At 47.4% G+C, this 27,181-nt stretch overlaps 1 protein-coding gene and 1 long non-coding RNA gene across 2 annotated transcripts; both read left to right on the plus strand.

Moving 5' to 3' along the window:
- Positions 1 to 742: 742 nt before the first annotated feature.
- GLTP (glycolipid transfer protein) lies at positions 743 to 25,635 on the plus strand. The gene is made up of 5 exons (XM_083473580.1): positions 743 to 899; positions 11,298 to 11,359; positions 19,644 to 19,777; positions 22,044 to 22,194; positions 25,134 to 25,635. Exons 1-5 carry the CDS (start codon positions 797 to 799, stop codon positions 25,314 to 25,316), a joined length of 633 nt encoding a protein of 210 aa, XP_083329706.1. The 5' UTR covers positions 743 to 796; the 3' UTR covers positions 25,317 to 25,635.
- On the plus strand, positions 17,076 to 19,631 carry LOC310692634. The gene is made up of 3 exons (XR_014518832.1): positions 17,076 to 17,197; positions 17,230 to 17,365; positions 18,706 to 19,631. It is a non-coding gene; the product is annotated as an uncharacterized lncRNA (long non-coding RNA).
- Positions 25,636 to 27,181: the final 1,546 nt, after the last annotated feature.

The following is a 27,181-nucleotide window of genomic DNA, read 5'->3' on the forward strand; positions in this document are numbered from 1 at the left end:
GCCGCCGCACGATTTCTGTTCTCATCCTGAAGCAAAGTTCTTAACCTGAGGTACTATGTCTGGGTTAGTGGAGTCTGTAACCTGAAGAGTCTGTAACCTGAAGCATCTGTAACCTGAGGTACCACTGTGAAAACATCAGTGAATGGAAACAAACACGATAGAGTGTAACATAGGATGAATGTAGCTCTGATCATCTTCAATAAAAGACAGCAGAAGAAAGATATTTTTGCCCAACCAATTTACAAGCATCCCATTGATGTGTGACTGTGCACGTGTGCATTGTGCTGCACCTAGAGGTGACTTTTCAAAGGCCAAAGCAGCCCTAAAAGAGCCCAGAAAGGGCAAAAAATGCACCGAGGCCTGTGGGGAGTTGGAGGTTGTGCTTTACTTCCAGCCTTGGGCAAGAAGTGAAGCACAAGTCCCTGGGCAAGCTGACTTCCAGGTTGGCGACCATGGGATGGGAGCTGTAAGCCCCGCGAACAGCAGGCTCTTCCCCCGTGGAATCCTGGAAGGGAAGAGCTGGAAGCGACCTCCCCCCGGGTCCTCTAGTCCAGACCCCCGCAGTGCAGGCGCGTCAACTCCAGCCTCCCGGGCGAGCTCCCCGCCCTCCGCCCGGCTCCGGAGCGCCTGGCCCCGCCGGGCGTGGGGGCGTCGCCGGCTGCGGAGGGCGGGCCGCCCCGCCTCCGCCCCGCTCCGCCCCGGGAAGCGGCTTCTCGCCGCCCGCCGCCGCCGCCGCCTCTCGCTGGCTGCCTGGCTGGGCTCGGCGGGGCTGCGGGCGGCGGGGCGTCGGGGCGCCATGGCGCTGCTGCTGGAGTACGAGTTCAAGGCGCTGCCGGCCGACAAGCAGATCGACACGGAGCCCTTCCTGGAGGCCGTGGCGCACCTGCCGCCCTTCTTCGGTGAGCGGGACGGGGACGGGGCGCGCTTGCACGGCGGGCGGGCGGAGGCCCGGGGCGCGTCCAAGCGGCCGCCTCCTTCCTCCCCGGGGAGACTCGGGCGGAAAGGGCGAGGGACGCAGCGGGGATGTGCGCGCCCTCGGGGAGCCGCGGGAGGCGCCTAGCCGTGTCCCGAGGCTTCGTCGCGGTTTCTTGCCATCCTTCGGACAAGAGCCCTGCCGGGTCGGCGGCCTGGTTCTCCCCTCGCCCATTTCGCGGAGGGAGAGAGAGAGGCTGCGCTGCCACTCTCCAAAGAGGAGAATAAGTTTCCTTCCCTTCTCCAGTTGTATCGTGCCTTTCTGCAATGCTGCACACAAAGGGCAGTTTAAAAAAGGTAAAAGAAACCACAAAGATCCCACAACCTGTACAGTCTGAGCCAATGAAAATCACTTGTAATGATAAAAAGGACTCTAGGTAGTTTTAGACCCAGGCTGGTGTTCGAGGGGGAAGGCCCAGGGTTCAAATCCCCACTCAGCCCCTGGGTGACCTGAGGCCAGGCGCTGCCGCTCAGCCTAGGCTCCCTCACTGGGATAAAATGGTGATGGACAGAAGTCTATGGGCCTTGAGCTCATTGGAGGGAAGGAGCGATATAAATTCATTAAACAAACCTCTTGTGTTGAATATTGCTACTGAACATTTTGAGTGCTTCCTCTTGTATTGGGCCTTCTGCATCTGGAGGGGCCCCGGCTGGCCCAGGCCTCTGCCTCTTGGCATCCCTTCACTGTCCAGCCTGGCAGCAGTGGTGGCTTTCTTTCCTTTCCCGCTGGCTTGGTGGGTGAATTGCAGACCTGAGTGTGGAACCCGCATGTTAGGAGGCAGTGTATCTGTGCCAAATACTAGGGGCAAAGCATCACGCTTGCACCCTGCGCAAAACATCTCGTGGGCCCTTGTCAAAAGCTTGATTGCAGGAGTGCCAAAGACAGGTCTCTGGCCGGATTCAGCAGCCCTGTTTCAAGCTGCTTGGAGTAAACGCTGCCAATTCAGGGATGGAGCCTCTGTGCTGCTGGACCCCCAGCTCCCAGCTCCGTCACTGCTGTCTCCAGGCAGGGCTGGGAGACGCCCAGGTCTGAGCCCTTGGAGACCCACAGTCACTCAGCTTTTGCCATCCGGGGCCCCTCAGGGTTGTTAAGACTACAACTCTCACCACCCCTGAGCATTGACCAAGTTGGCCGGGGGTATTGGGAGTTGTAGGTCAACAACTTCTGGGGACTCCAGGCTGAAGAGACCGGATGTGGACAGCATGAGCCAGAGGGACCTCAGGCCGGACTCGGGGTTAAGGTGGCTTCCTCCGGTGGTGAGGTTAGAGTGCTTGGAGACCAGGGTTTGACCATTTGTCCCGCAGCAGCTTTGGAGCCCTTGGCATGGAGTCACCTGCTGTTTTGTGCTCTGCCTCAGCTTCTCCACTCTAAAAAAAGCAAGAAAAGAAATGATTTAATTTCAGTAGAGTTGTTGTGAGGACAAAGACAGCTGTTACGCAAAAGCAGAGCATTTTATGTAGGAAAAGGGCTGGTGCAGTTCAAAAACAGGATTGTCGTATCCAGTTACTTGGCTCAGAACATCTTGTGGGCACCAGGTTGGCCAAGGCTGCTCTCACTGCAATGCTGCTGGAGCTTGAGAGATCTTTCAGGTCCACCAGTAGCTGGCATTCAAAGGAATAAAGAGGTGCCATTCAGTTATAATTTCTGCTCACCTCAGAAAATATATTTCAGGGTTGGAATAGAGTTGGACATCCGAAATGATGAAGGGGATAGAGGGACTCTTCTAAGAGGAAACGTTGCAACCTTTGGGACTTTGCAGTTTAGAGAAAAGGCAAGTGAGAGGCAGCAGGATAGAAATTTATAAAATTATGCCTGGCCTGCAGAGACTGGGTAGCTAGAGGGAGGTTTTTCTCCCTCTCTCGTAGACCTCGGGGGCATCTGGTGGAGCAGAGTGTTGGGAGATTCAGGACCGAGTAAAGAATGACTTCCTCATGCAGTTAAATTCTGGAACTCCCTTCCACAGGAGGCATGGCAGCCACCAGCTGGGATGGCTTGATAGGAGGACTGGACTAATTCATGGAGGTCAGGGCAATCAATGGCCGGTAGCCAGGATGGAGGCAGCAATGTTTGCGAATGCCGGTCCGTTGCTGGAAACAGCAGGAGGGCAGAGCTGCTCTTGGGCTTGGGTTCTGCCTGCATGTTTTTCACTGAGACATCTGATCGGCCACTGTGGGAAGAGGATGCTGGACTCTTTCCATCTGTCTCTTCTGACAAGTTTTGGCAGGGCCTTTGCCGTGCCCTTGGGCCTGTTGTCACGTGGGGCACCTGCAAAGGTGTGGCTGGGGAGAGGAACCTGTGGGGAGGTGGCACCCCTGTCACTTGGGTTACCTAATTGCCAGCCTGGCCTTATCCTGCAGCTGTGTGTCTGGCAGGGACTCAGCTTTCCTTCTAGGTCCAGAGGCTTGATCTTGGCAGAACCCAACAACCTCTTTTTCTTGCCTCTAGCCCTACAAGAGAAATAGGTTTTTTAAATGCAGCTGAAGAAATGGCCACCAGAAGGTTGCTGCTGGATCCGACCAGGGCACCCTGAAGTCCAACATCCTTTTCTCACCATGGGCAACCAGCCACCCCAATGGAAAGCACAGAAGCACAACAGCGCTCTCCCCACCTGTGATTCCCAGCTATAGCATTGTTATGGGGTTTTGTTTTGGGGGGGGGGGCGGCTCAGGCTGGATGATACCAACATGTCCCTTCCAATCCTGTGCATGCAGAGTTAGAATCAGTGAGAGGAAACCTCCTGATCCAGTTTGACTAGTCTCTTGGCTAAGTTAATGGCCTCAGCTTGCTAGTTAAATACTGCTGTTTACATGTCCGGAGGGGTTGCTCTGCTGCCATAGAGACAACTGGGTGGGCCTTTCCCCACCTCACCTGGCAGATCCTATGTCATTCTAGGATGGAGAACAAGAGGCCAAATATCAGAGGGGGGCCCTGAGGTATGCACAACAATATCATAGCCATGATGGCTAGTAGTCATGATCCTTCATGGATTTGTCCACTCCTGTCTTAAAGCCATCCAGGTTGGTGGCCATGATCTTGTTGGAGCAAGTTCCATTGTTTTAAGCTTTAAAGAAGCCTGTCTTGACTCTTCCAACACTGAGATTTACTGGGTAACCCCAAGTGATTTTTGTATGACGAGACAGGGAGGAAACCTTCTTTCTGCCTGTCCACAGTCTCCAGAAATGTGGGCATTACCTTCTCTTTGCAAAGCCTTTGTGCTTCTGGTTTTCCCAGGGACTGGCTGCATCCCTCCAGACCATGGAAAGGTGCTCTGGACATGCTCAGAAAGGCACCTCCATTGCAGCATGTCCTCTGGGAGCAGCCATTAAGGCCTCCAAGATTCAGGAGGAAGGAAGGAAGGAAGATTCAGGACAGTGAAAGGGCTTCTGCACTCAGTACATAGTTAAGCTTTGGAATTTCCTCCCTCAGGAGGCTGCAATGGCCACCAGCTTGGATGGCTTTAAAAGAGGACTGGACAAATTCAAGGAGGAGGAGAGGGCTGCCGGTGGCTCCTAGTGGCCAGGATGGCTCTGCTCTGCCTCCACACTGGAAGGCAGCAGTGCTTTCGAATACCAGTTGCTGGAAACCACAGGATGTCAGGGGGCTGTCAGGAAAGGCAGGTTGGCTCTTCATGATCTGGGTGTCAGTGGAGGAGGAGAGCTTTCTGTAGAGGGACTGGCCAAGTGCTGTGAAGCTGAGGCAGCGTCCGGCTCCTCTCTCTGCTCTCTTTCAAACTGAGACCCTTGGCACCCAGCCCTGTCCTGGAATGGCTTCCCTGGTTCATGGGGTCAATAACCAGACCCCATCTTCAACACTGTTCTTGAGCTAAATGGTGTCCTTCTGAGCATGCACAGAGTATCTTTCCGCTGGAGTAGCCACGGCCTGGAAATGTGGGGTGTGCCTTCTGGGCTTGGGAGTCTTTTCCTGTGATCCTGAGTATTACATGGCACAGTCTGTGCACCTAGATATCTTTATTTTTCAGGAAGGATTATTTGTGGGTGGGGGGCAGTTGTCTGTTTTTCTGCCTTCAGGAGATGCTGGAGCAGCTCCTCTGAACGGGGTTTGTCTAAGGAAAATCTCTGTGTTGAGGCCATGGGGTAAACCGAGAAGTTGAGCAAATGTTTGCCAAGGAGTCGCTGAGCGCTTTGTCCTGCCTGGCTGCACTTCTTGCCACCAGTGATCAAAATGCGCCACGTAAGGAAAGTGATCGCTGGCTTGTCAAATAAGGAGCGCACTTTCATAATGGATGTAACTGGAACTCTTTGCTCCCTGGGCACCTTGGGCTGATTATGTTTTATGCACTGCCTTCTCACTGTACCAGCCTCAGGGTATCTGTTGAGCGGAGCTGTCAATTGTTAAAAAAATAATAACCTTAAATTCATGAGAGCCAGAGCTCATGAAAAGTCCTAATCTGGGAAGGGATCAATCTGGGGACCAGTTCAGAAGGCTGGGACTCAGGAACAATGAAGCCGGGTTCTGATATGTATATCCAGGCCCACTGAGTAAGTACGGCTCAGCCCTGCTCACCTGGCGGATTCTCTGCCTCTCTAGAGCATTTTTAAACAATGGAAACAAGGCAGTCTGTGGCCTGCAGGCTTACTATCTAAGAGACAGGACACAAAAAGGAAAAGCAGGGAGGGGGAAAAGCAACACAGCTCCAAAAAGGAGCTTCGTAGTTCTTATAATGGCCAATTGTTAAGCACACAGTTTGAGAGGTTGGTTGAGTGCAAGAATGTAAAACTGAATTGGAGCAGCCTATGGAAATTGCCTTACTTTGAGGAAGGAGTCATGTTGAACTAGCAGAATTCAGCAACCCCCCCCCCCCCGTGCAATGGCCTTGACGCCAAATGGAGCATATACGTTTGGCGATCAGGGGATTTGATCCCATCTAGCGGCAAGGGAGTGGCAGAGGCAAGGATCTGGCTTGTTGGAGCAGCACCCTGCCCTGCCCTGGCTCTCCCGTGAGTGTGGAGCAGTGACTGGCTGCTCTTTCTTCATGCCAGACGTCTTCTTGAGCAAGGGCTCCTGCCAAGTGCTGCGCCCTAGAAGAGAAATCCGCTGTGGCAAATCCCAGACTTATCTTTGCTTTCCATCTGCCCAGCAGCTATGCAGCTTCTTCTTCTGGGAGCTTTGTCAAAGCTTGAAGGATTCTCCCCAGGGTGGTTTTTTGGGGGTGGGGAGAGGATAGCTTTCCATTTAGGGTGATCTGTTGCTATTTCATAAAGCGCTTCATGAAAAGTGCAACCTGCTCTATGAACTTGATTGTGGTCCATATGAGGGCATAAGGATCAGGCCTGCTGGATCAGGCCAGTGGCCCGTCTAGTCCAGCAGATGCCACAAGGAGAAGCCCGCAAGCAGGACCCGGGCGCAAGAAGACCTCTCCGCTCCTGTGGCTTCCAGCAACTGGGATTCAGAAGCATGGCTGCCTCTGAATGGGGGGGGGGCAAAGCAGAGCTGTCCTGGCTGGTGGCCACCCAGAGCCTTTTCCTCCTCTAGGAATTTGCCCAGTCCAGGCTGGTGACCACCGCTGCTTCCTGTGGGAGGGAGTCCCTTAGTTTAACTATGTGCTGCATGCATAAGTGAATCTCCCAACACTGAGCTGCCTGGGCTGTCCATGAGTTGTGGTCTTATGAGGAACTTTTCTCTCTCCCCTTCCTCCAGGCCAGGCATGATTTTCCACACGTCTATTGTGTTGCCACTTCCTTGTCTTTTCTCTCCTCACAACAGCCCTGCCATGTATCATGCTTCCATTTTTGCACAACTTTAAGCTGCATTAATCTGAGGTGGCCCTCCAGCGTACCTGATGGTGGTCCGTATTGTGAACTTTAGGAGGAGCTTGACAGCACTTGGGATGCTGGGATAGTTTCACAGATTCTGCACACGGCACCTTTTCCTCTCCCACAAATAAGATAATGTTTGTGGACATCATGCAAAGCTACCCAAGACACTTCTTCTGTTTTGATGTAATTCTGAACCCTTGGTGGCTGTATATTTTGGAATATACAGAAAAAACCTCCAGCTGTTTTGTAGAGGCACAAAGTGGATCAGCTAATCTAGCCCCTGCCAACCTGATGCCTCCAGATATTTTGGACTACAACTCCCATCACTCCCAGCCAACACTCCAGATTGGCAAAGGCGGACCAAATCTCTGAAACGTATGAGTATGAATGTGTATATAAATGTTAGAATCCTAGTTTGTAACCATAATTAACGTAAAGTAGGGGGATAGTACAAAGGAGTGGACCAGCTGTTGACAGCCATCTGTCTTTGGAGACAATGGAGTGTGCCTCTGGGGGTGAAATACAACTGCTATGTTTTAGGGATCATCTTAGGGACTCCACTCTGGATTTGTACAGGGTTTACTCCTTGGCTTTTTCTTCTCCCAGAGATGTCCCCTTAGATGGGCTCCTTTCTCAGGTGGATGAGCCCCATCTGCCCCTCTCTTCCCTCTACAACAAGGGCAGAAACCCCCACTCCTGACCATTGACCATTGGATCCACCACGGGTCACATCCGCTCAATCTGCCACAGCCTGTCTTGGCATGCAGGGGAAGTCCCTAACTCCCCAAGGGGTTGAGAGCCATCGACCACCCTCATCTGGTTTAGCTGGCCAGTCGAGGCCGTTCTCGGGATGCGGCTGCTGTCGCATGCCAGCAGCTTCTAGGAGCCCCAGGTGAGAGCTGAGTATGGAGTGGGGACCCAAGGTGAGCAAACTACCCCACCAGAGGCACTATCCCTCCCCTAACATCCCCATACATCCTGGAGTGGACCAAGGGAGCATATATTTCTGGAAATTTGGTGTGGAACTCAAAAATATCCTATAAAAGGTTGAGACTTCACTTGGACTGTCTCCTGCAGGTGGCATGTCTGCTTGAGAGTCTGGCCATTGCTGTGAACCCCAGTTGGAGCTGGCTGCTCTCCTGCGCTCTGTTGGCAACAAGGCCTTTCCTGGCTTCTCTTTCCAACAGGGGGAAAAGTTGGATAATCATTCAGGGTCACAGAAGATCCCAGTCGTCTTCCTCCCGTCCTCCTCCCTCCTGCAACCTTTTGCACTCTACATCTGCATGGGATGCTGCCTGACCGGCTTGACGCAACAGCAGCTGCTGAAAATCCTGCTGCTCAGGTTCAGGCCCTTTCTCTGACCCAGTTGGCTCTAGGTGCAGGGACCTGGGCGTGGGGGTGGAAGCGCGTCTCCCCTTGGGCCAAATTGGCAGGTGACTCTTGCAAGGCTGCTCAGCCACGGCTCTTGCTCAAGTTGCTGGTACACTTGCCTGCAGGCAGGTATTGTGTGGCTGGAACCAGAAAGGCAAGAATGTTGGGTCTGTTGTTGCATCTGGCTGGTGGGAAGGTGGCACTGAGGAGCAAAAGCTCTTGGGAACTGTTAGAAGGTTGGGCGGGGATTGTCTCGCCATCTGGCCTTCTGGGGCGCTTTGGACTCCCCCATAGGCTGCCTGGATGAGGCCCAAATTCAGTGGCAGAGCAGCTGCCTTCATGCAGAATGTCCCAGGTTCAATCCCCTGCTTTTCCCTGTTTGGGCTGCAAAAGACTCCTGCCCGAAAGTGCAGACAGCTGCTGCCATCCTGGGCCAGACTAATATCCTAAGGCAAACATCTCGTGTTTCTGCTTAAAGCAGCCCTTCCATTCAGAACCAGGAAGACCCACCGGACTCTCGCTTCACTTTGAAGGGGAAGGCACGCGGCACGCTGAGGTGGCACGTGGAGCCAGCTGCTTAGTCATTGGTTCATTGCATTTATATCCCACCTTTTTCTCCCAAGGGGCCCAAGGCAGGGCCCAGGGCTCTCTCCCTCCTCAGTTAAACCCCACCACAACCCTGTGGGGTAGGTTTGGCTGAAACTGTAGAACTGTAGGGGGGACGACCCACGGCTGGCCAGGCGGATGCCAACTCCCATCCATCATCCCTGACTACTGGCCATTCTGGCTGCGGCTGATGGGAGTTGGAGTCTGAAGCATCTGGAGGAGAGCCTGTCGGCTCAGGGATCCTGACCCCCACCTGTGGACACTGGGCAGGGCATCAGAACTAGGCTGGATGTCCATTTCCCCATTGATTTGGTGAAAGATGGCGAACACATGGATGCTAGACAGAAAAATAAGGGCTGCTTCTTTCCATGGCTGAGGGCAGGGATGGGGAATCTGTGGCCCCCAGGTGTGCCAAGCGCCAGCTTAGTGTGGGGTTTGACCAGCTGACCCTTGGGACCCCTTCCAACTCGTTCACCAGAGCCATCATGGCCAGTGGGACTTGTAGCCTGGCAACATCTGGAGGGCTGGAGCTTCCCCACAGCCAGTGGATCTGTGTTGAGAGACATCCCCCTCTGACCGATTTCGTCACTCCAGAGAATGCTTTCAACAGACAATAGGCAGGCTTGTTCTCTCCTGGGCTTCACAGTAGGAGCTATTATGTTAGGAAATGCATTATAAAAGCTCTCTTTGCAGCCCCTCCCCGTAAACCCCCTTAGTCTGATCAGCTGTACAAAGGCTGCTTTGAGAGCCAAACTGCTTCTTATGGGCATGTTGGTCAACTGGTTCACTTGGCATCTAGCAAAACGTTTCTCCCTCCAAAACTGTAGGAATACCTGACGGCTTCATAAACTGATGTGAGCTGTGAAGATATCACAGGTTTGGGGGAAACTGTGGAACTCTTCACGACTAGAAACTGGCCAACAGAACATTTTCTGGCAGTACTAAAGGGCTGTTGGCACTGACACTGAATGTGTGTGTTAAGCAGGTACAGGGTGTGGGCGCATCCAACTTTATAACGTTTGGACTGTCTCTCCAAAGAGATCAGGCTGTCATGCGCCTGGTTTTCCTTTCTTATTATCCCCACAACACCCCTGCAGTGTCAGTTAGGCTGAGAGAAATTGATTGCCTAAAGTCGCCCTCAAAATTTTGGCCCCTTACCACCCCTCCCACGCTGCATCATCTCTGGTTGGATTAGATGACTTTTGCAGTTTCTCCCAAATTAAACAGCTCAGGACCGCAAGACCTCAAGGACCGCCTCTCCCCGTAGAAACCATCCTGGACTCTGTGTTCATCCTCTGAGGCCCTTCTCAGTGTGCCGCCTCCACGTGAGGTCCGGAGGGTGGCAACGCCACAACGGGGCTTTTTCTGTCCTGGCTCCCCACTTGCGGGGTGCTCTCCCCAGAGAGGTCTGCCTGGTGCCTTCTTTACATATGTTTAGGTGCCAGGCAAATCTTTCCTCTTCAACCAGGCCTTGGGCTGATTCATACTCTACAGCCTTTAAAATGTGATTGTGGCGGGGGGTTGTTCTTTTGTGGTTTTGTGCTTCCACCTTGTATTTTTATCTTCTGAGCTGCCCTGAGATCTTTTGATGATGGGTGGTATATAAATCTATTTAATAATAATAATAATAATAATAATAATAATAATAATAATAATATGGTCCCAGGTACCTCTCCTTGGAGACTTTTACCCCTCCTGATACCTGGTTCCATTGACTTGCTTGCAAGGCATTTTTATTGAAGTTCAGCCAGAATCTCGCTTCCTGAGTTTTCACCTTCTTGTGGACCAGAAAACTAGTGCAAACATGTTGCCCCCCTCTTCTCACCTGCCCCCTAACTAGGGGGTGGTTTTTTTTAAAGGAAACAGTTCCATTTCTTCTTACTGGGCTTTAAGCAGGAGTCTAATGTTGGGTTAAAATGTCATTTTATAATGTATGGAAAACAAGAACAGTTATAACGACAGGTGAAAATTGAAAGACGAAAAACAAAACTATAAAAGAGGCACGTAGAAGAATGGGTACAGTTGCACATGGGATAAAATAACAAAGTCAAGAATTTTCTGTTTAGCTGTCAGTCACACTGAATCCTGAAATTGTAGAGCAGGTTTCTTTCGTCCAGCGTGGGGCTCAACCTGTGACCTAGAGATGAAGAGTCTTGTGCTTAACTGACTGAGCTATCCCAGGAGCAACCCTTGTGGTACCTCCCAGCTCTGCAATTCCAGGATTCAATGTGACTGACAGCTAAACAGAAAACTCTCTTAATATAAAAGGGTTTGCTTATCCTGAGCCACCATTGGAAAGTCAAGAATATTCATGTTTGGTTCAGATTTGTCAAGTTTGGTTCAGATTTGCCAGGCTTCTGACGAGGGCTGTCTTCAAAAAGATGCCTATGTAATAAATGAACGACAAAGCATATAAACAGCGCCTGGAGGTTCTGGTCCTTGTCAAAAACTCAAATGATGTGTGATTTTCTTCATTATAGCTATGTTCCAGTGCCTAGTGCCCGATTCTGGGCTCCTTTCCGTGGCAGCTGTGGTTTGTATTAACGCCAGGCTGCTCCTTTTCCTTTCAGATTGCTTGGGGACGCCCATTGTGTATGCGCCAGTCAAAGCTGACCTCTCTGGGAACATTAAGGTAAGGAAGGGCCTTTGTGCTGGCCAGTCAAGTGGGAATTGCCCTGCAATGGGGGGCAGAGCAGGACCCCAGCCCAGAGGGAAGCAGCTGCTTTGCTGGCAGGAGGCTCCAGCCGGGCCAGAACTCGGCTTGCTGTCACCCAGGGCAAAGACCCAGTTTGTCACACACCCACCACAACACATTTGTTCATAAAGGGCATAAAAAGGAGTTTGAAAGAGGCTGGAGAAGCGAGAGTCTTTCCAAATACTAAAGCTGTCTGTGTATGCATCTGGCTTTCATTCAACCTTAAGTAGATCTCCTCAGAGATCATTTCAGGACTTCTAAGAAGTATTATGACCGTATGATATACTACAACTACAACTCCTACTCCTACTCCTTTTTTTTAGTTTTTAAATACATCTTCATTGGTTTAAAATGCAATCTTACAATAAAGGTAAGTACAACAAAGTTAAGCACAGAAAAGAAAAAAAGAAAAGAGGGGAAAAAATATTCTCCACATCAGAAAGTACAAAAAGTTTAAAAGTAACAAGAAGAAAAAAGAAAAGAAAAAAACAATTAAAAGTACCAGATATTTATACATCATGTCTTATCCAATAAAGTCTTCTGTGAAAAGCTTCCAGTCGTTCTCATTATGCTTTTTCTGTTGTCTTGATTTTATCACACAGTTTGTTTTATATCTTTTTCCATATATACCTCTAAGATGTTTATTCCATTTATTTATTATGCACAAATATCATTCAATTCTGCTAGGATGGTATCATTTTTACAATATAGTCTTATATATTCCTTAAATAGTTTCCATTCTCCGTATACTTTTTGATTTAAGGTTCCCCTGACTTTTCCACTCAGCTTTGCTAATTGGAAATACTCTACCATGAGTGTCTGCCATTCTGTTATTCTTGGTGTTGTTTCGCATTTCCAGCTTCTGGCCACTAGTATTCTTGCAGCTGGGATTGTGTACATGAACAGTGGTCTTGTGTTTAGCTTAGTTTCTATTGGCAATATTCCTAATAGGAAAATCTCCGGCCTTTTTTTAACAGTGAATTTAAATAATTTCTTAAATTCACCATATATGTTGTTCCAAAATTCACTTATAATTATGCACGTCCACCACATGTGATAGTAAGACCCTATCTCCTTTTTGCTTCGCCAGCATGTTGGTGAACTACCTTTGTACATTTTAGCAAGTTTTGATGGGGTGTGATGCCATCTGTAAAGAATCTTCATGGTATTCTCCCTCAAGTTATAACATGATGTAAATTTAATATCTTGTTGCCACAGTCTTTCCCACTGCTCCATATAGATATTACATCCAAAGTCTTGTGCCCACCTTATCATTGATGTTTTTACCTGCTCCTCTTTCACTTCCCACTCTAAAAGATATTCATACTACATTCTTGATATATACTTTCCTTTATTATATATTAATTCTCTTTCAAAAGTGGAAGTTTCTTTGGCAAGACCTTCTTTCTTATCTATTCACAATTTTTGATTTAGCTGGAAATACTGTATCCAATCAGACAGATGGCATTTTTTAAAAGTTGGCTTATCTTTGTCTGGTTCTAGTAGTTTCTGGTAGGTGGGCCACTCTCATAGAATCCTAGAGTTGGAAGAGACCACAAGGGCCATCGAGTCCAACCCCCTGCCAAGCAGGAAACACCATCAGAGCACTCCTGACATATGGTTGTCAAGCCTCTGCTTAAAGACCTCCAAAGAAGGAGACTCCACCACACTCCTTGGCAGCAAATTCCACTGTCAAACAGCTCTTACTTGTCATGTCTCCTTTCATGTTTTTCCTTTTAACTGCTATTGCTTCCGCTGGAGATATCCACAAAGGTATCTTTGGTTCCAAAATTCCTCTATGTTTACTCCATATCTTATAAAGTGATTTCCTTATTACATGGCTTAAGAAACCTTTGTGGACCTTCACCTTTTCGTATATTAGATAGGCGTGCCACCCAAACCGGTTGTCGTGCTCCTCAAGATCCAAAACATCTGTTTCTTTTAATGTAATCCATTTTTTTAGCCATACTAATCCTGCTGCAGCATGGTATAATTCCAGATCTGGTAATCCAAATCCTCCTCTTTCCCTTTTGTCCATCAATACCTGATGTTTAATTCTCGGTTTATTTCGGTTCTAGACAAATCTAGCTAATTCCTTTTTCCAATCCTGGAAGCATTTCATTCTTCCCAGAATTGTTAAAGTTTGAAACAAAAAAATCATTTCTGGGAGGATGTTCATTTTTATTACCAAGATTCTTCCCAAAAGGGAAAGCTGTCATTTAGTCCAGTTTTCCAAACCCTTTTTTATGTTGTAGCACCCTGCTTGTGGTTAACGCTTAGCTGGAATGAAATATTCAACGCAGCAACAGAGAAATTAAAAAAATAATTTATTTGTCAGACAAATAAATAAGAGGCACAGTGGTATATGGTTACCAAGCTCTGGCCTGGGCTCCTGCCATTATGGCCAGCACTTATATTTCCTTAATCCAGCCCCCTTTGCTCCTCCTATGGCTGCCTCTGTCCCATCAGCCTGGTTGAAATTCCTATTGGCTGATTGGTATAACCAATCACAAAAATACACTCATATCCTACTGTCCTTATATGGAACACAAAGAGCTATATATTGTTACATCTATAAATGACAAATAAGTATTAATATATCTTACATGCGTCTCAACAAGGAATCTTAATTACCAGCTCACCTCTTGCCCCCCTTGCCCTATTGCCTTCTAAAACAAATGGTTAATAATTTTAAATTTTTATCTTGAACAGATGTCAGAGACCTCGGGTTCATATTCTCATGCATCATCAATGAAATATCTCCTTTTGGAGGTCTTTAAACAAAGGTCTGACAGCCATTTGTCATAAGTGCTCGATTGGCGTCTTCTTGTCTGACAGGGGGCTGGGCTGGCTGACTTAATTTCAGGATAAATCTAGCATTTCTTAAATCCTTTGCATAATTACATTTAAGCCAGCATATTTCATACATTATCATAGATAGCTTTTTAGAAGGATAAACTTCCTAAAAGTAACAAGGAAGGAACAGTTTACAGCCTCAAAATAAAATAGGAAAAAAAAAAACCTTTTCCCCTGTTTACACTTCCCCCCCTTCTCCAGCCGGTTTGTTTTCCATGTGCTCTTGGCCTTTTGACCTTAGGCTCAAGTTTAAGGCACACGGTTTTATTTTACTGTTTACCAAACTCTTAATTATGTAGGGTCTGTGTAACCTTGGTCTTCAGCCTGTAATTCCAGCTTTTACAACTTTGAGAAACTTGTCTCCTGCTACTGCTATAAATCAGGGAGGCCCTTGTTCAGGAGAGCAGGAAGATAAACAACTGCCAAAGTACTTAGCCAGCTGGTTTCTGCATGGCATGAAACTTTTGAAAGTCTAAGCCCATTTACCTGATCAAGATATAAGCCAATATATGCCTTGATTAAAAATGCAGTCTATATTCAGATGCCACAATGTCTTTCCATGTTTTAATATAGTTATCTTCGTAGAGATTTATATTTATATTTGAAATCCAAATCCCTAGGTATTTAGCCTTATTTTTTAATTTCCAGACCTTTTTTCCCTTGTAGTTTTCTCCTCCTGTGTTAGATTTTTGGTCAATAACTTTGTTTTATGGTGGTTTATCTTCAGGCCCATTAATTTCCCGTATTTTGTAATTAAATCAATAGCTGCTGGAATACTTTGATTTGGATCCTGAGTTGTTATTATTATATCATCTGCAAATGCTCTGATTTTATATTTCTCTCTGACTGTAATTCCTTTTATTTTTCCTTCTTTCCTGATATTATTCAGCAGCGGTTCCAAAGCTAATATAAATAACAGAGGTGACAAGGGGCACCCCTGTCTGGTTCCTTTAGTTATAGGGATATTGTCTGTTAGATTACCATTTATTATTAACCTTGCTTTTTGTTGCTCATATAGTGCCTCTATTCCTTTTCTGAATTTTGTTCCTAGACCCATAACCTCCAATTGTTTATTCATGTAATACCATAAAACATTGTTGAATGCCTTTTCTGCATCGAGTAATAATAAGGCAGCTTTTTTATCATTTTTGGCTTCTAAATATTCTAAAATGTCTACAATGTTTCTAGTATTGGCCGAGATTTGTCTTCCTGGGAGGAACCCAGACTGATTTGGGCGTATAATTTCATTGATGGCCTTTGTAAGTCTATTTGGCAAAAAGTTCGCAATTTAATAGCGATATTGGCCTGTAGTTAGATATTGACTCTGGGTCTCTCCTACTCCTACTCCTAATGATGGAAACTGTGATAATAATCAGGCACACATCAAAGACTAAGTCCTATTGAACTCAGTAGGACTTACTTTTGAGTAAAAGTGCTTAAGATTGCAGTATAAGACTGCAGAATCTTTACACAGTTACCTGGGAGTAAGCTCCATTGAATTCATTGGGACTTCTGAGTAGTAAAGGCTTGCAGTTTAAGGCTCTAAATAATAAAATAAAAGAATAAATACTCCACAAGTTTCCTTTAAAAAATTGCTTAATAATTTAAAGTGGATTGGCTAAATTTTCCTTCCAAATTACAGGAAGGGATAAATACAAAGTGCTTCGTATATCAGCATCACATTTCTTTCATTACAGGTACCTGTATTTTGTTTTCAGTATAAAGAGGACTCAGTTTTTGTAGCTGATCATATGCCCCAGTGCCCTCTTTATGTATTCTCATGGTGTAAACATGTACAGTGGTGCCTCGCAAGACGAAATTAATTCGTTCCGCAAGTCTCTTCGTCTTGCGGTTTTTTCATCTTGCGATGCACGGTTTCCCATAGGAATGCATTGAAAATCAATTAATGCGTTCCTAGGGAAACCGCCTTCAGACCAGGTCCGGGGACAGTCTGTCCCCGGACCTCTTCTGAAGGCTGGGGGGGGGGGGGACAAGGGCTTTTCTTCCCACCCCCAGCATTTTAAAAAACCCCGGGACAGCGGAGGACTTCTCCGCTGTCCGGGCGATCTTAAAATGCTGGCGGGCGGCATTTTAAAATCGCCCCGGACAGCGGAGGACTTCTCCGCTGTCCGGGGCGATTCAAAAGCCCCTGGGAAGGCAGGCAGGGGGGACAAAGACTTTTGCCCCCCGCCAGCCTTCAGAAGAGGTCCTGGACCTCTTCTGAAGGCGGGCGGGGGGCAAAAGTCTTTGCTCCCCCCCCCGCCTGCCTTCAAAAGGTGTCCCCGCGGCGGCGGGAGGTGTCCCCTGCCCCCCGCCCGGCTTTGGAGCACCGGGAGAAGCGATCTCCCCGCAGCCCCTTGCTGCAAAAGACGTCCGGGGGAAGCGGGGAAGAAGCGCTTCGCTTCCCGCTTCCCCCGGACCTCTTCTGAAGCAAGGGGCTGCAGGGAGATCGCTATCTCCCCCCAGCCCCTTGCTTCAAAAGAGGTCCAGGGGCAGCGGGAAGCGAAGCGCTTCTTCCCCGCTTCCCCCGGACGTCTTTTGCAGCAAGGGGCTGCAGGGAGATCGCTATCTCCCCGCCGCCCCTTGCTTCAAAAGAGAAGACCCGCTGTCCCCGGGGCAAGCTTCGTTTTGCGAAGCAAGCCCATAGGGAAATTCGTCTTGCGAGGCAACTCGAAAACGAAAAAACCTTTCGTTTTGCGAGTTTTTCGTCTCGCGAGGCGTTCGTCTTGCGGGGTACCACTGTATGTTGTCCTCTAGATCCAAACACACAGTGAGAGATAGAGATAGAGATAGAGAGAGAGAGAGAGAGAACACAAACACAAACACATAAGCAAGCAATACTCCAAAGTGCTTCTGTTCCCAAAGAGGGCAGGAGGTGGTGTTCTGATCTCTTCACTGCTTTTAATTGATCTCTGAGATGTTGAGGGAAACAAAAGAAGAAAGAAAGAAAGAAAGAAAGAAAGAAAGAAAGAAAGAAAGAAAGAAAGCTTCCCCTTTTCAACTTTGCTTGGAGAGCAACCTTCTCCAGGATTTCTCTTTTGCAAACGGTTCCAAAAACAGGCAGGGGGAAAGTGGATCTTTTTCCAGGTTGTTTTTTTTTAAAAAAAATGATATTTATTGAAATTTTACAGACAATAAAAGATTACAAAATTAAAAATAAGAAATAAAAAAGAATAACAATAATAAAAGAAAAAGAGATACAAAAATACAAAGACAAAATACATAAAAAGTAAAAAAAAGTTAAAAAGAAATCAATATTTTCATGTCTTATATTTCATTTACTTGTTTCCTGACCTCCTCACACACCCCTTTTTTGTATTCCAGTTCACATGGTTAATTCAGCAAATCCTTACCCTCTATCATTTATCTTTACTCAATATCTTAACCTATTATAACTATATATTTTCAACCATTGTCAATCCGTATTTACATATTCTTGTTAATCTTTTTACCAATACCGCTTATTTTCAATCCAACATCCCTTTAACATTCATCAATTTTACAGTATTTCTGCAAGTAGTCTTTAAATTTCTTCCAGTCTTCTTCCACCACCTCTTCTCCCTGATCTCGGATTCTGCCAGTCATTTCTGCCAGTTCCATGTAGTCCATCACCTTCATCTGCCATTCTTCCAGTGTGGGTAAATCTTGTGTCTTCCAATACTTTGCAATCAATATTCATGCTGCTGTTGTTGCATACATAAAAAAAGTTCTGTCCTTCTTTGGCACCAATTGGCCGACTATGCCCAAGAGGAAGGCCTCTGGTTTCTTCGGGAAGGTATATTTAAATACCTTTTTTCATTTCATTATATATCATCTCCCAGAATGTCTTAATCCTTGGGCACGTCCACCAAAGGTGAAAGAATGTACCTTCAGTTTCTTTACATTTCCAACATTTATTATCGGGCAAATGATAGATTTTTGCAAGCTTGACTGGTGTCATGTACCACCTGTATATCATTTTCATAATATTCTCTCTTAAGGCATTACATGCCGTAAATTTCATACCAGTGTTCCATAACTGTTCCCAGTCAGCAAACATAATGTTATGTCCAACATCTTGTGCCCATTTAATCATAGCAGATTTAACCGTTTCATCTTGAGTATTCCATTTTAACAGCAAGTTATACATTCTTGAAAGTATCTTAGTTTTGGGATATAACAATTCTGTTTCCAACTTTGATTTTTCCACCTGGAAGCCATTTTTTTTATCCAAATTATATACCTCTCTTATTTGGTAATAATGAAGCCAATCTTGCACTCTATCTTTTAGTTTCTCAAAGCTCTGCAATTTCAATTTGTCTCCTTCTTGCTCCAAAATCTCCCAATATTTTGGCCATTTGGCCTCCATATTGGGCCTTTTCTGGGCCTTTGCCTCCATTGGCGACAACCACCTTGGGGTTTTATTTTCAAGTAAGTCCTTTTTCCAGGGTGTTTTTTTTTTTTTTGCATCCCCTAGCAAATTAGAATCCCTCTGGTTCTCAGCAGCTCCGGATCCACTCTATGAAAGACTCTCCAGAGCCGCAAGGGGGGGCCGTGGTCAGAGGAAGCCCCTGCAAGCTGGGAGCCTCAGTGGTGTCCCTCTAGGCTTCATCCAGGGATGAGACTCTGGCTACCCCCCCATTAACTTTGGCTCTGGTTTCCAGGTTCAGTCCCCCCCCCCCGGGCATCTTCAGTTAAGAGGGCGGCTGATGGGAAAGACCCTTGCTGCCAAAGACCCCCTGGAGAGCTGCCACCAATCAGAATAGTATATGCTGTACTGGGCTAGATGGACAAACAGCCTCACCAGATATATGGCATTTCCTATCTTGCAATCTTAGTTGAGATCCCTGCATTACAGGGGGTTGGAATAAATGACCCTCAGGGTCTCTTCCAACTCTACAATTCTATAATTCTCTTGTTGAAGGTGGTGTTTCTTGCTTGTATAACAAAGTCACAAGTCTGTTGTCATGCTGCAGTTCACAGGCATGGCAACTCCAGTGGGGCTGGTGGCTCAAGTGAACTTGTTTAAAGGAGCAAGGTGCTTCAGAAAGCAGTTTGTCAAAAGTGAGGGAGCATTGGTCAGGTGTAGAGGGAGGATGAGGCGGCCAGGTGTGGGGAAAGGGGAGCCAGTGGGCAGGTGGGTGTTAGCCATTGAGGAAGCAGCCCCTACTTAAAAACATTTTTAATTACATGGTGAGAATTCAAAATTGGTAGCAGCCACTGTCTTCCCCTCGGTCCTCAAAAAAAGAGTGAGATGTACAAGGGAGATGGCAGAAACAAACAGAGCAAAAATGACTCTTGATTTTTTGCTATTTGACACCTGTGCCGCGTTCTCTGTGTTGTTGAATTGACCTTTCTGTGTTCTTTTCGTTTGGTTCCATTTCAGAAAATACGAGCTGTTTACGAATCGAATCCAACCAAGTTCAAAACGCTGCAGAACATCTTGGAGGTGGAGAAGGAGATGCATGGAGCGGCTTGGCCAAAAGTTGGGGCAACCTTGGCACTCATGTGGCTGAAAAGGTGCCTGCGGGTTGGAGGGTGGTGGCTTGGAGGCCTCCCTGGCGCCTGGGGGGCTGGCGGGATGATGTAATGTGGTCACCCAACACCCTCTGCCAAACGAATAATCCTCCGGAAGATTTCATCTCGCCACTGCTCTCCATCCCAGCAGGAGAGCCATGCTGGCCGGGGCAGATGGCAGTTCTGGTCCAAAAGACCCGAGAGGTACCAGCAAACCCTGAGCTATGAAAATGCAACAAGGAGTTGGGGTGAATGGCTGAGGCCCTTGTTCCCTCCCCACCTGGGTGTGGAGTGCCAAAGGGAAAGACAACACTTGGCATCATAGAGTTGTAGAGTTGGAAGGGACCCGCAAGAGTCATCTAGTCCAGCCCCCTGCAATGCAGGAATTGCAACTCAAGAACCCCTGGCAGGTGGCCATCCAAGTTCTGCTTTAAAACCTCCAGTGGAGGAGAGTCTTTATTTACTCTGCAAAATAATTTTATTTATTTCATGAAATTTATAGACTGCTTGATTGTAAGAAGAAAAACCTGAAAGCAGCTTACAAGAAGAATAAAACAATACAATTGTCAAAAAAGCAATTAAAAACCAGCCATTTAAAACTTTCAGAAATTACCACATTTTTTGCTCTATAAGATGCACTTTTTCCCTCCTAAAAAGTAAGGGAAAATGTGTGTGCGCCTTATGGAGCGGATGCTGATAGGGCTTCTCCCACCTTGTAGAAAAGCCCGCAAGAGCCACGCTCCCTTTAAAGAGCGCGTGGCTCTTGGCTGGCTTTTGCGGGCGGTGGGGGAAAGGATAGAGGGCAGTTTAGCCGTGCGCAGCCTCTTCCGGGCAGGGGGAGCCTTCATCCCGCTGCCCGGGAGAGGCTTTGGCGGCTATCCCAGAAGCCAGAACAGCAAGAGGCTATCCCAGAAGCAAGATCCCTCTTGCTGTTCTGGCTTCTGGGATTCAGAATATTTTTTTTCTTGTTTTCCTCCTCCAAAAACTAGGTGCGTCTCATCATCTGGTGCGTCTCATAGAGCGAAAAATACGGTAATTTAAACTGATGATAAAGCTAGGAACAGGTTGAAACACATGTCAACATTCTGCATCGCTAGATAGTCTTGCCTAAACAAAAATATTTTTAGCCAGTGCTGAAAAGAGCATGGCAAAGGCACCTGTTTTATGTCAATAGGCAGGGAGTTCCAAAATGTGTTTCCTGCCACAATATGATCCAAGGTTTAGGAGAGAGTGGAGGATGAGAATTGGCAGGAAAACATAGGAACAGAATTGTTGGTGTGAAGTCTTTAATCGGGACCAATCTCTGCACAAATACAAAAGAAAAATGGTCTGAATATACTATGTACTGCCTGTGGTGGGAAATGTTAGCATCAGTGATTAAAACCATTTCACTGATAACCTGTCCCCCACCCCCCATTTTGACAATTTTATTAGTATAGATGGGTGATCAGCTGGAGCGTAAAGAAGCACTAATAGTGACACAAGAGTGAAAAAAATACCGATAGTAAAAGGATGGTTTGTAAGAATCTGGAAGGCAGCTGTGATGCATCAGCTAGGAAGGGTTGGTTGGATAGATAGATATAAATGATAGTATGCACATAGAGGTATTTGTTATAAGTAAAATAAAACAAATTATTATTTTAATCCATTTCAACCTGCTGTTGAACACTGCTCAACGCTGTGCGCTTCTTCAAGGCTTAGTAGGCTTAGCTCACCTGTTCACTGTGTTTCTCTGCCCACCCCCAGCATGCAGCCAGTTTAATCTTTCTACCCCAGAGGACTCCTGCTTTGAATGGAAACAATCAAGTCTTCAGTCCTCGGTCCAATTTCACTTCTTTTGCGAGAGAGACCAGGGCGGGGGGGCCGGGCTTCAGTCCCACCAGGGTCTCCAGAGGATTCCAGCTGCTCCGTCTTCTCCACTATGAAGGAAGCTGTGCTGCTCTCGTTTTTTGGGAGGGGATGGTGGTCATTGGCTTCTTTTTGTTTTTGTCTTACGATGTATTTTGCATTCTCATTTTGTATTTTTCTGTTGTGAACCACCCTGGGATGGTCTGACGGAGGGCGGCATACAAATAACAGCCACTCCCATCAGCCTCAGCCAGTGGAGCCAGTGGAGCCAGTGGTCAGGGGCAGTGGGAGTTCTAGTTCACAACAGGCCTGTTTTAAGTGACAAAAGGTTCGGGTGCTGTGTTTCCTGGCGGTGCCTGGCAGGTGCCTCTTGCAGGGCAGGTGTCCTCCCCCCACCTCACCTGCCCCGTTTCTCCCGCAGGGGCCTGAAGTTCATCCAAGTTCTGCTGCAGAGCCTGTGCGATGGCGAGAGGGACGAGGAGAACCCAAACCTCATCCGGGTCAATGCCACCAAGGCCTATGAGTTGGCACTGAGGAAGTACCATGGCTGGATGCTGCAGAAGCTGTTCTTGGTGAGTGGAGCTCGCAAGAGCCGTACATGTGAAAAGGATCTAGGAGTCTTGGTTGACCACAAACTTGACATGAGCCAACAGTGTGACGCGGCAGCTAAAAAAGCCAATGCAATTCTGGGCTGCATCAATAGGAGTATAGCATCTAGATCAAGGGAAGTAATAGTGCCACTGTATTCTGCTCTGGTCAGACCTCACCTGGAGTACTGTGTCCAGTTCTGGGCACCACAATTCAAGAAGGACACTGACAAACTGGAACGTGTCCAGAGGAGGGCAACCAAAATGGTCAAAGGCCTGGAAACAATGCCTTATGAGGAACAGCTAAGGGAGCTGGGCATGTTTAGCCTGGAGAAGAGGAGGTTAAGGGGTGATATGATAGCCATGTTCAAATATATAAAAGGATGTCACATAGAGGAGGGAGAAAGGTTGTTTTCTGCTGCTCCAGAGAAGCGGACACGGAGCAATGGATCCAAACTACAAGAAAGAAGATTCCACCTAAACATTAGGAAGAACTTCCTGACAGTAAGAGCTGTTCGACAGTGGAATTTGCTGCCAAGGAGTGTGGTGGAGTCTCCTACTTTGGAGGTCTTTAAGCAGAGGTTTGACAACCATATGTCAGGAGTGCTCTGATGGTGTTTCCTGCTTGGCAGGGGGTTGGACTCGATGGCCCTTGGGGTCTCTTCCAACTCTATGATTCTATGATTCTATAAGAGCCACCCAGCTGAGCCAGCCTGATCCCAAGGGGCTCTGTGCCTAATTTTATAAGCTTCCTGTCGTGTCGCCTCTCACTCACCTCTTCTCTAAACTACAAAGCCCCAAACACGGCAGCCTTGTTTCATGGGGGGGGGCACTCCAGCCTCTTGACTGTTTGGGTGGCCCTTTCCTGAACCTTTCCCAGTTCTGCAGTCTCCTTTTTTGTGGTGAGGTGGCCAGAGCTGTGAGGTAACCAGAAATGATAGCTGAAGGAACCTCCTTATTCTGAAGCAGTCTCTCTTTGAATGCCAGCTACGGGGGCAGGGAGAGCTACAGGAGATGCCTCGGTTGTGATTTGCCCCAGAATGGTCTGGTTGGCCCCTGTTGGATGCTGACCTAGATGGGTCTTAAGGAGAATCCTGCTGGACATCCCATTGCTGACTGTGCTTCAGGCTAGGAAGGCTAATAGCCACTGACTAACCTGTTCTCAGTGTAGAAATCTAACCCAGAGTTATACCTGTTTTGCATTCTGAAGGAATTCTGCACTAAGGTAACCTGAATCTTGCACCCGGAAAACAAGGTGAATTCTGCCATGTGCATAATTTTTTTCCACCTGTGTGTGTGTATTTCTGCTAGTTACTAGGAGGGGTGAAGCAGCACAAGGCGCTGAGGAAATCCAGGAAATCATGGAAATCCAGCTCCCCTCCTCTCCTTCCCCACTTCTCTGGTTCCTGAGATTTTAGCTGTTGTTCTACACATGCTTTCAAGTCCGTCTTGCTGGTCATGAGGACTGAAATTCTCACAGCATTGGGCCTCCCACCCACCATCCATTTCTGTGCTTGCCAGTTGCAGAACGCAGACATGCCCAAACATCCAGGAGCAGAGAGTTCCCTAGATTTGCATTCAACTGATAAAGAAGTACTCCCCCCTCTTTTTTATCTTTTTTTTCTTAAACAAGACAAAACAGTAGATCATCCCTAAGAGTAGGTTGGTCTGCTCTCCATGTTGTACAATATTTATTTTCCACTGCAGTTCAGGTGGGGTGGGTCTTTAACTCCAGGCGGTTTTGCCACACCTCCCGTCGTCTGACTGGGTTGGCATGTTGGCACTTTTCCTTGGGGGGGGGGTGAGGGAGGGCAGCCCTGGGCACTGGTCTTCTGGGCGAGGAGGGCAGAGATAACTCGGGCTTCATTCACACCAGATGTTGAAAGCACAGTCACGGCTCCCTCCAAAGAATTCTGGGCACTCTAGTTAGTGAAGGATGCTGAGGGCTGTTGGGAGTCCCCTGTTCCCCTCAAAGAGATGCAATTCCCAGGGTGGTTCAACCATCACATGGAGCTCTGCGATTGTCGGCCTCTGAGGGGAATAGGAGTCTCCTAACACCTCTCCGCAACCGTACAGACCACAGCTCCCAGAATCCTTTGGGGGGGGAGCCATGGCTGTTGAAGTGGTCTGAGACTGCTTTAAATGTATGATGTGAATGAAGCCTCACTCTGAACATGACAAATGAGTGCAAAGCTAAAGAGAGGGATTCACATCCTCTCCAAGTGTCCTGATTTTCCAGGGGCAGTCCCGGAATTACTGAAGCCATCCCGGCTTCTGATTTGGTCCTGGAATGTCCTGCTTTTCCTTTCCCCTCCCCTCCACATCTCAGATAATAATTAAAAGTGGTGTGTGTTTATGTGTAGGTGCAAAAACAGAGTCCTGTTTAAACGGACAATAAAATTCCTGCACCCAGTGAAGGAAATGGTGAAGCTGGCATACGAAGCCCTGCCTATAATTTTGAAGGAAAAGGTCACCAGTCCACGTTAAATTCTTGACTGGCCATGCTTCAGCAGCTGCTTTAGGGAGGAAAGAGAGGGCTGGCTTGGGGGTGGGGGAGAGAGAAGCCTACTGGCTCCTCAAAGAGAGAACTTTTGCCTCCCTTTCCTCCCCCCCACTTAAACTCCGCCCTCCTGCATCCAGTTAGCCACCTCCTTCCACACACGCACCCCACGCACGCTCTTCGTCCCTCCAATGACAATGGGTAGACCACGGCCAGTTTTGGGGAGTAGATCGCAGCCTGTTTGAAGTTGGAGGTGCCTGATCTAGTTCAGCGTGTTGTGATGCGGGCATGTGCAGCTGTCCCATCTGGGGATCAAACCTGCAACCTTGGCGTTCTCAGCGCCCCGCTCTAATCAACTGCGCTAGCTGGAGTTTCTTGCTTCGTGTGACTTGGGTTTATTCTGTCTCTCTTTGTCCTCCCCCAGGGCTCTGTGTATGCTCTCCCTTACAAATCGGATTTGCTGAAAGCCCTGGAAAAAGGCAAAGAGGTGAAGGAAGAGGAGACCTTAGAGAAGATCCACCAGTTCCTCTCCAAGGCGACACCCATCCTGGATGCAATCTACGAAATGTACACAAAGATGAATGCTGAACTGAGCTACAAGGCTTGACCAAGCGCCTCCCTCTGCCCACCCGCTTCCTCCAGCAGATGGTCTCCTGGTCACTGTGAGCAGCCCCTCCGGCCGGTCTCAGCCTCCAGAGAAGCTCGACTTAGAAATGCGTTTCTACCAAAACTGAAGCAATACAACCTGGAGATCATCTCCAGGATCTTCCTGAACCTTTCGTCCTGCTCGTTCAAGAGCTTAAAAAGTATTTTATAATCTTTATCTAACAGATTTATTTATAACCAGTCTCGGGAAATGAGGGGCACCTGGCAATAAAGCTTAGCTAAGTGGTACTGTATTCCATATATATATATATATATATATATATGCAGGTTTTGGTGTCCTCGGGTGTCTTCCCGTGTAAAAGTTGGGGTGTCTAGGCGACGTTTCGACGAGGTCTCACTCGTCATCTTCAGGCTGGTGCTTTCGGCTTCTTGTTACTGGAACAGAGCGGGATCTCAGTGTTTGAGTTCCTATAAATACTGTAGAGGGGTGTGGTGTATTGCCTCAAAAGGGGCAATACACCACACCCCTCTACAGTATTTATATGTTTTCCCTTTTGAGGCAATACACCACACCCCTCTACAGTATTTATAGGAACTCAAACACTGAGATCCCGCTCTGTTCCAGTAACAAGAAGCCGAAAGCACCAGCCTGAAGATGACGAGTGAGACCTCGTCGAAACGTCGCCTAGACACCCCAACTTTTACACGGGAAGACACCCGAGGACACCAAAACCTGCATTCCTGTACCCGTGAAAATCTACGAAAACATATATATATATATATATATGTTTTCGTAGATTTTCACGGGTACAGGAATGCAGGTTTTGGTGTCCTCGGGTGTCTTCCCGTGTGGGAGTTGGGGTGTCTGGGCGACGTTTCGACGAGGTCTCACTCGTCATCTTCAGACTACCACCTAAGTGGTACTCAGAATATCACTCAAGAAATCACTCAAGATATCCCTCAAGTAATTAAGGAACAAAAGAAGAAAAGGCACACTAACCTGGGAACTTCCTCTCTGCCCAGAACGTTGGAGGCTATACACCACACCCCCTCAACAGTATTTATAGGAACTCAAACACTGAGATCCTGCTCTGTTCCAGTAACAAGAAGCCGAAAGCACCAGCCTGAAGATGACGAGTGAGACCTCGTCGAAACGTCGCCTAGACACCCCAACTTTTACACGGGAAGACACCCGAGGACACCAAAACCTGCATATATATATATATATATATATATATTCCTAATATTTTATAATCTCTGTATATTTTGGGATTCCTGTATAGTTAGATGCTTCGATGGTGCAGCAGGTATGGCTGTTTGTACCTGGTTTTTTGATGTGCTGAATTAGGTGTTTCTCCACAACAGATGCCAGCGAAGTGTGTGTGTGTGTGTGTGTGTGTGTGTGTGTGTGTGTGTGTGATTTGCACAAAGAAGTAATAATGAAAACCAGCCTTCAGTTACCTTTCTTGAGTGACATTTTTAATCTCACCGGAGTCGAAATATTTTCTCACTCCTTTTTGCAACTGTTTACTTCAGGGATAACTTCTCACCCTTTGAACTACCTGCAACCTTCCTCCTTTCCCCACTTTCCCCATTGTTGCCTTTTCAGATATCTTGGTTTCTGAGGCACGAGAACCATTTTAGGCCTTAAGTGGATCACTGCTCATCCAAGCCTTATATTTTCTTCAAGTAGCAACAGAGAAGACAAAAAAATAAAATAAAGTCTGATGTGGGGAGATGTGTGTCTGTGAATTTATTTGTAGAGTTGAGCCATGCTCACACATTTAAGGGGCTAGGATGCCATTATAAACAGTCCTGGCTTCCCCCAAAGGATTGTGGGAGCTGTAGTCTCTTAAGGGCGCTGAG

This window comes from Podarcis liolepis (assembly GCF_965112155.1).
Source record: "Podarcis liolepis genome assembly, chromosome: 13".
In the NCBI taxonomy this organism is placed as follows: domain Eukaryota; kingdom Metazoa; phylum Chordata; class Lepidosauria; order Squamata; family Lacertidae; genus Podarcis; species Podarcis liolepis.

Excerpts from the sequence above, each read along its gene's own strand:
- GLTP (XM_083473580.1), top strand. The coding sequence starts at position 797 with ATGGCGCTGCTGCTGGAGTACGAGTTCAAGGCGCTGCCGGCCGACAAG. Across the intron at positions 900-11,297 it reads GCACCTGCCGCCCTTCTTCG|ATTGCTTGGGGACGCCCATT; the intron begins GTGAGCGGGACG and ends TTTTCCTTTCAG. Across the intron at positions 11,360-19,643 it reads ACCTCTCTGGGAACATTAAG|AAAATACGAGCTGTTTACGA; the intron begins GTAAGGAAGGGC and ends GTTCCATTTCAG.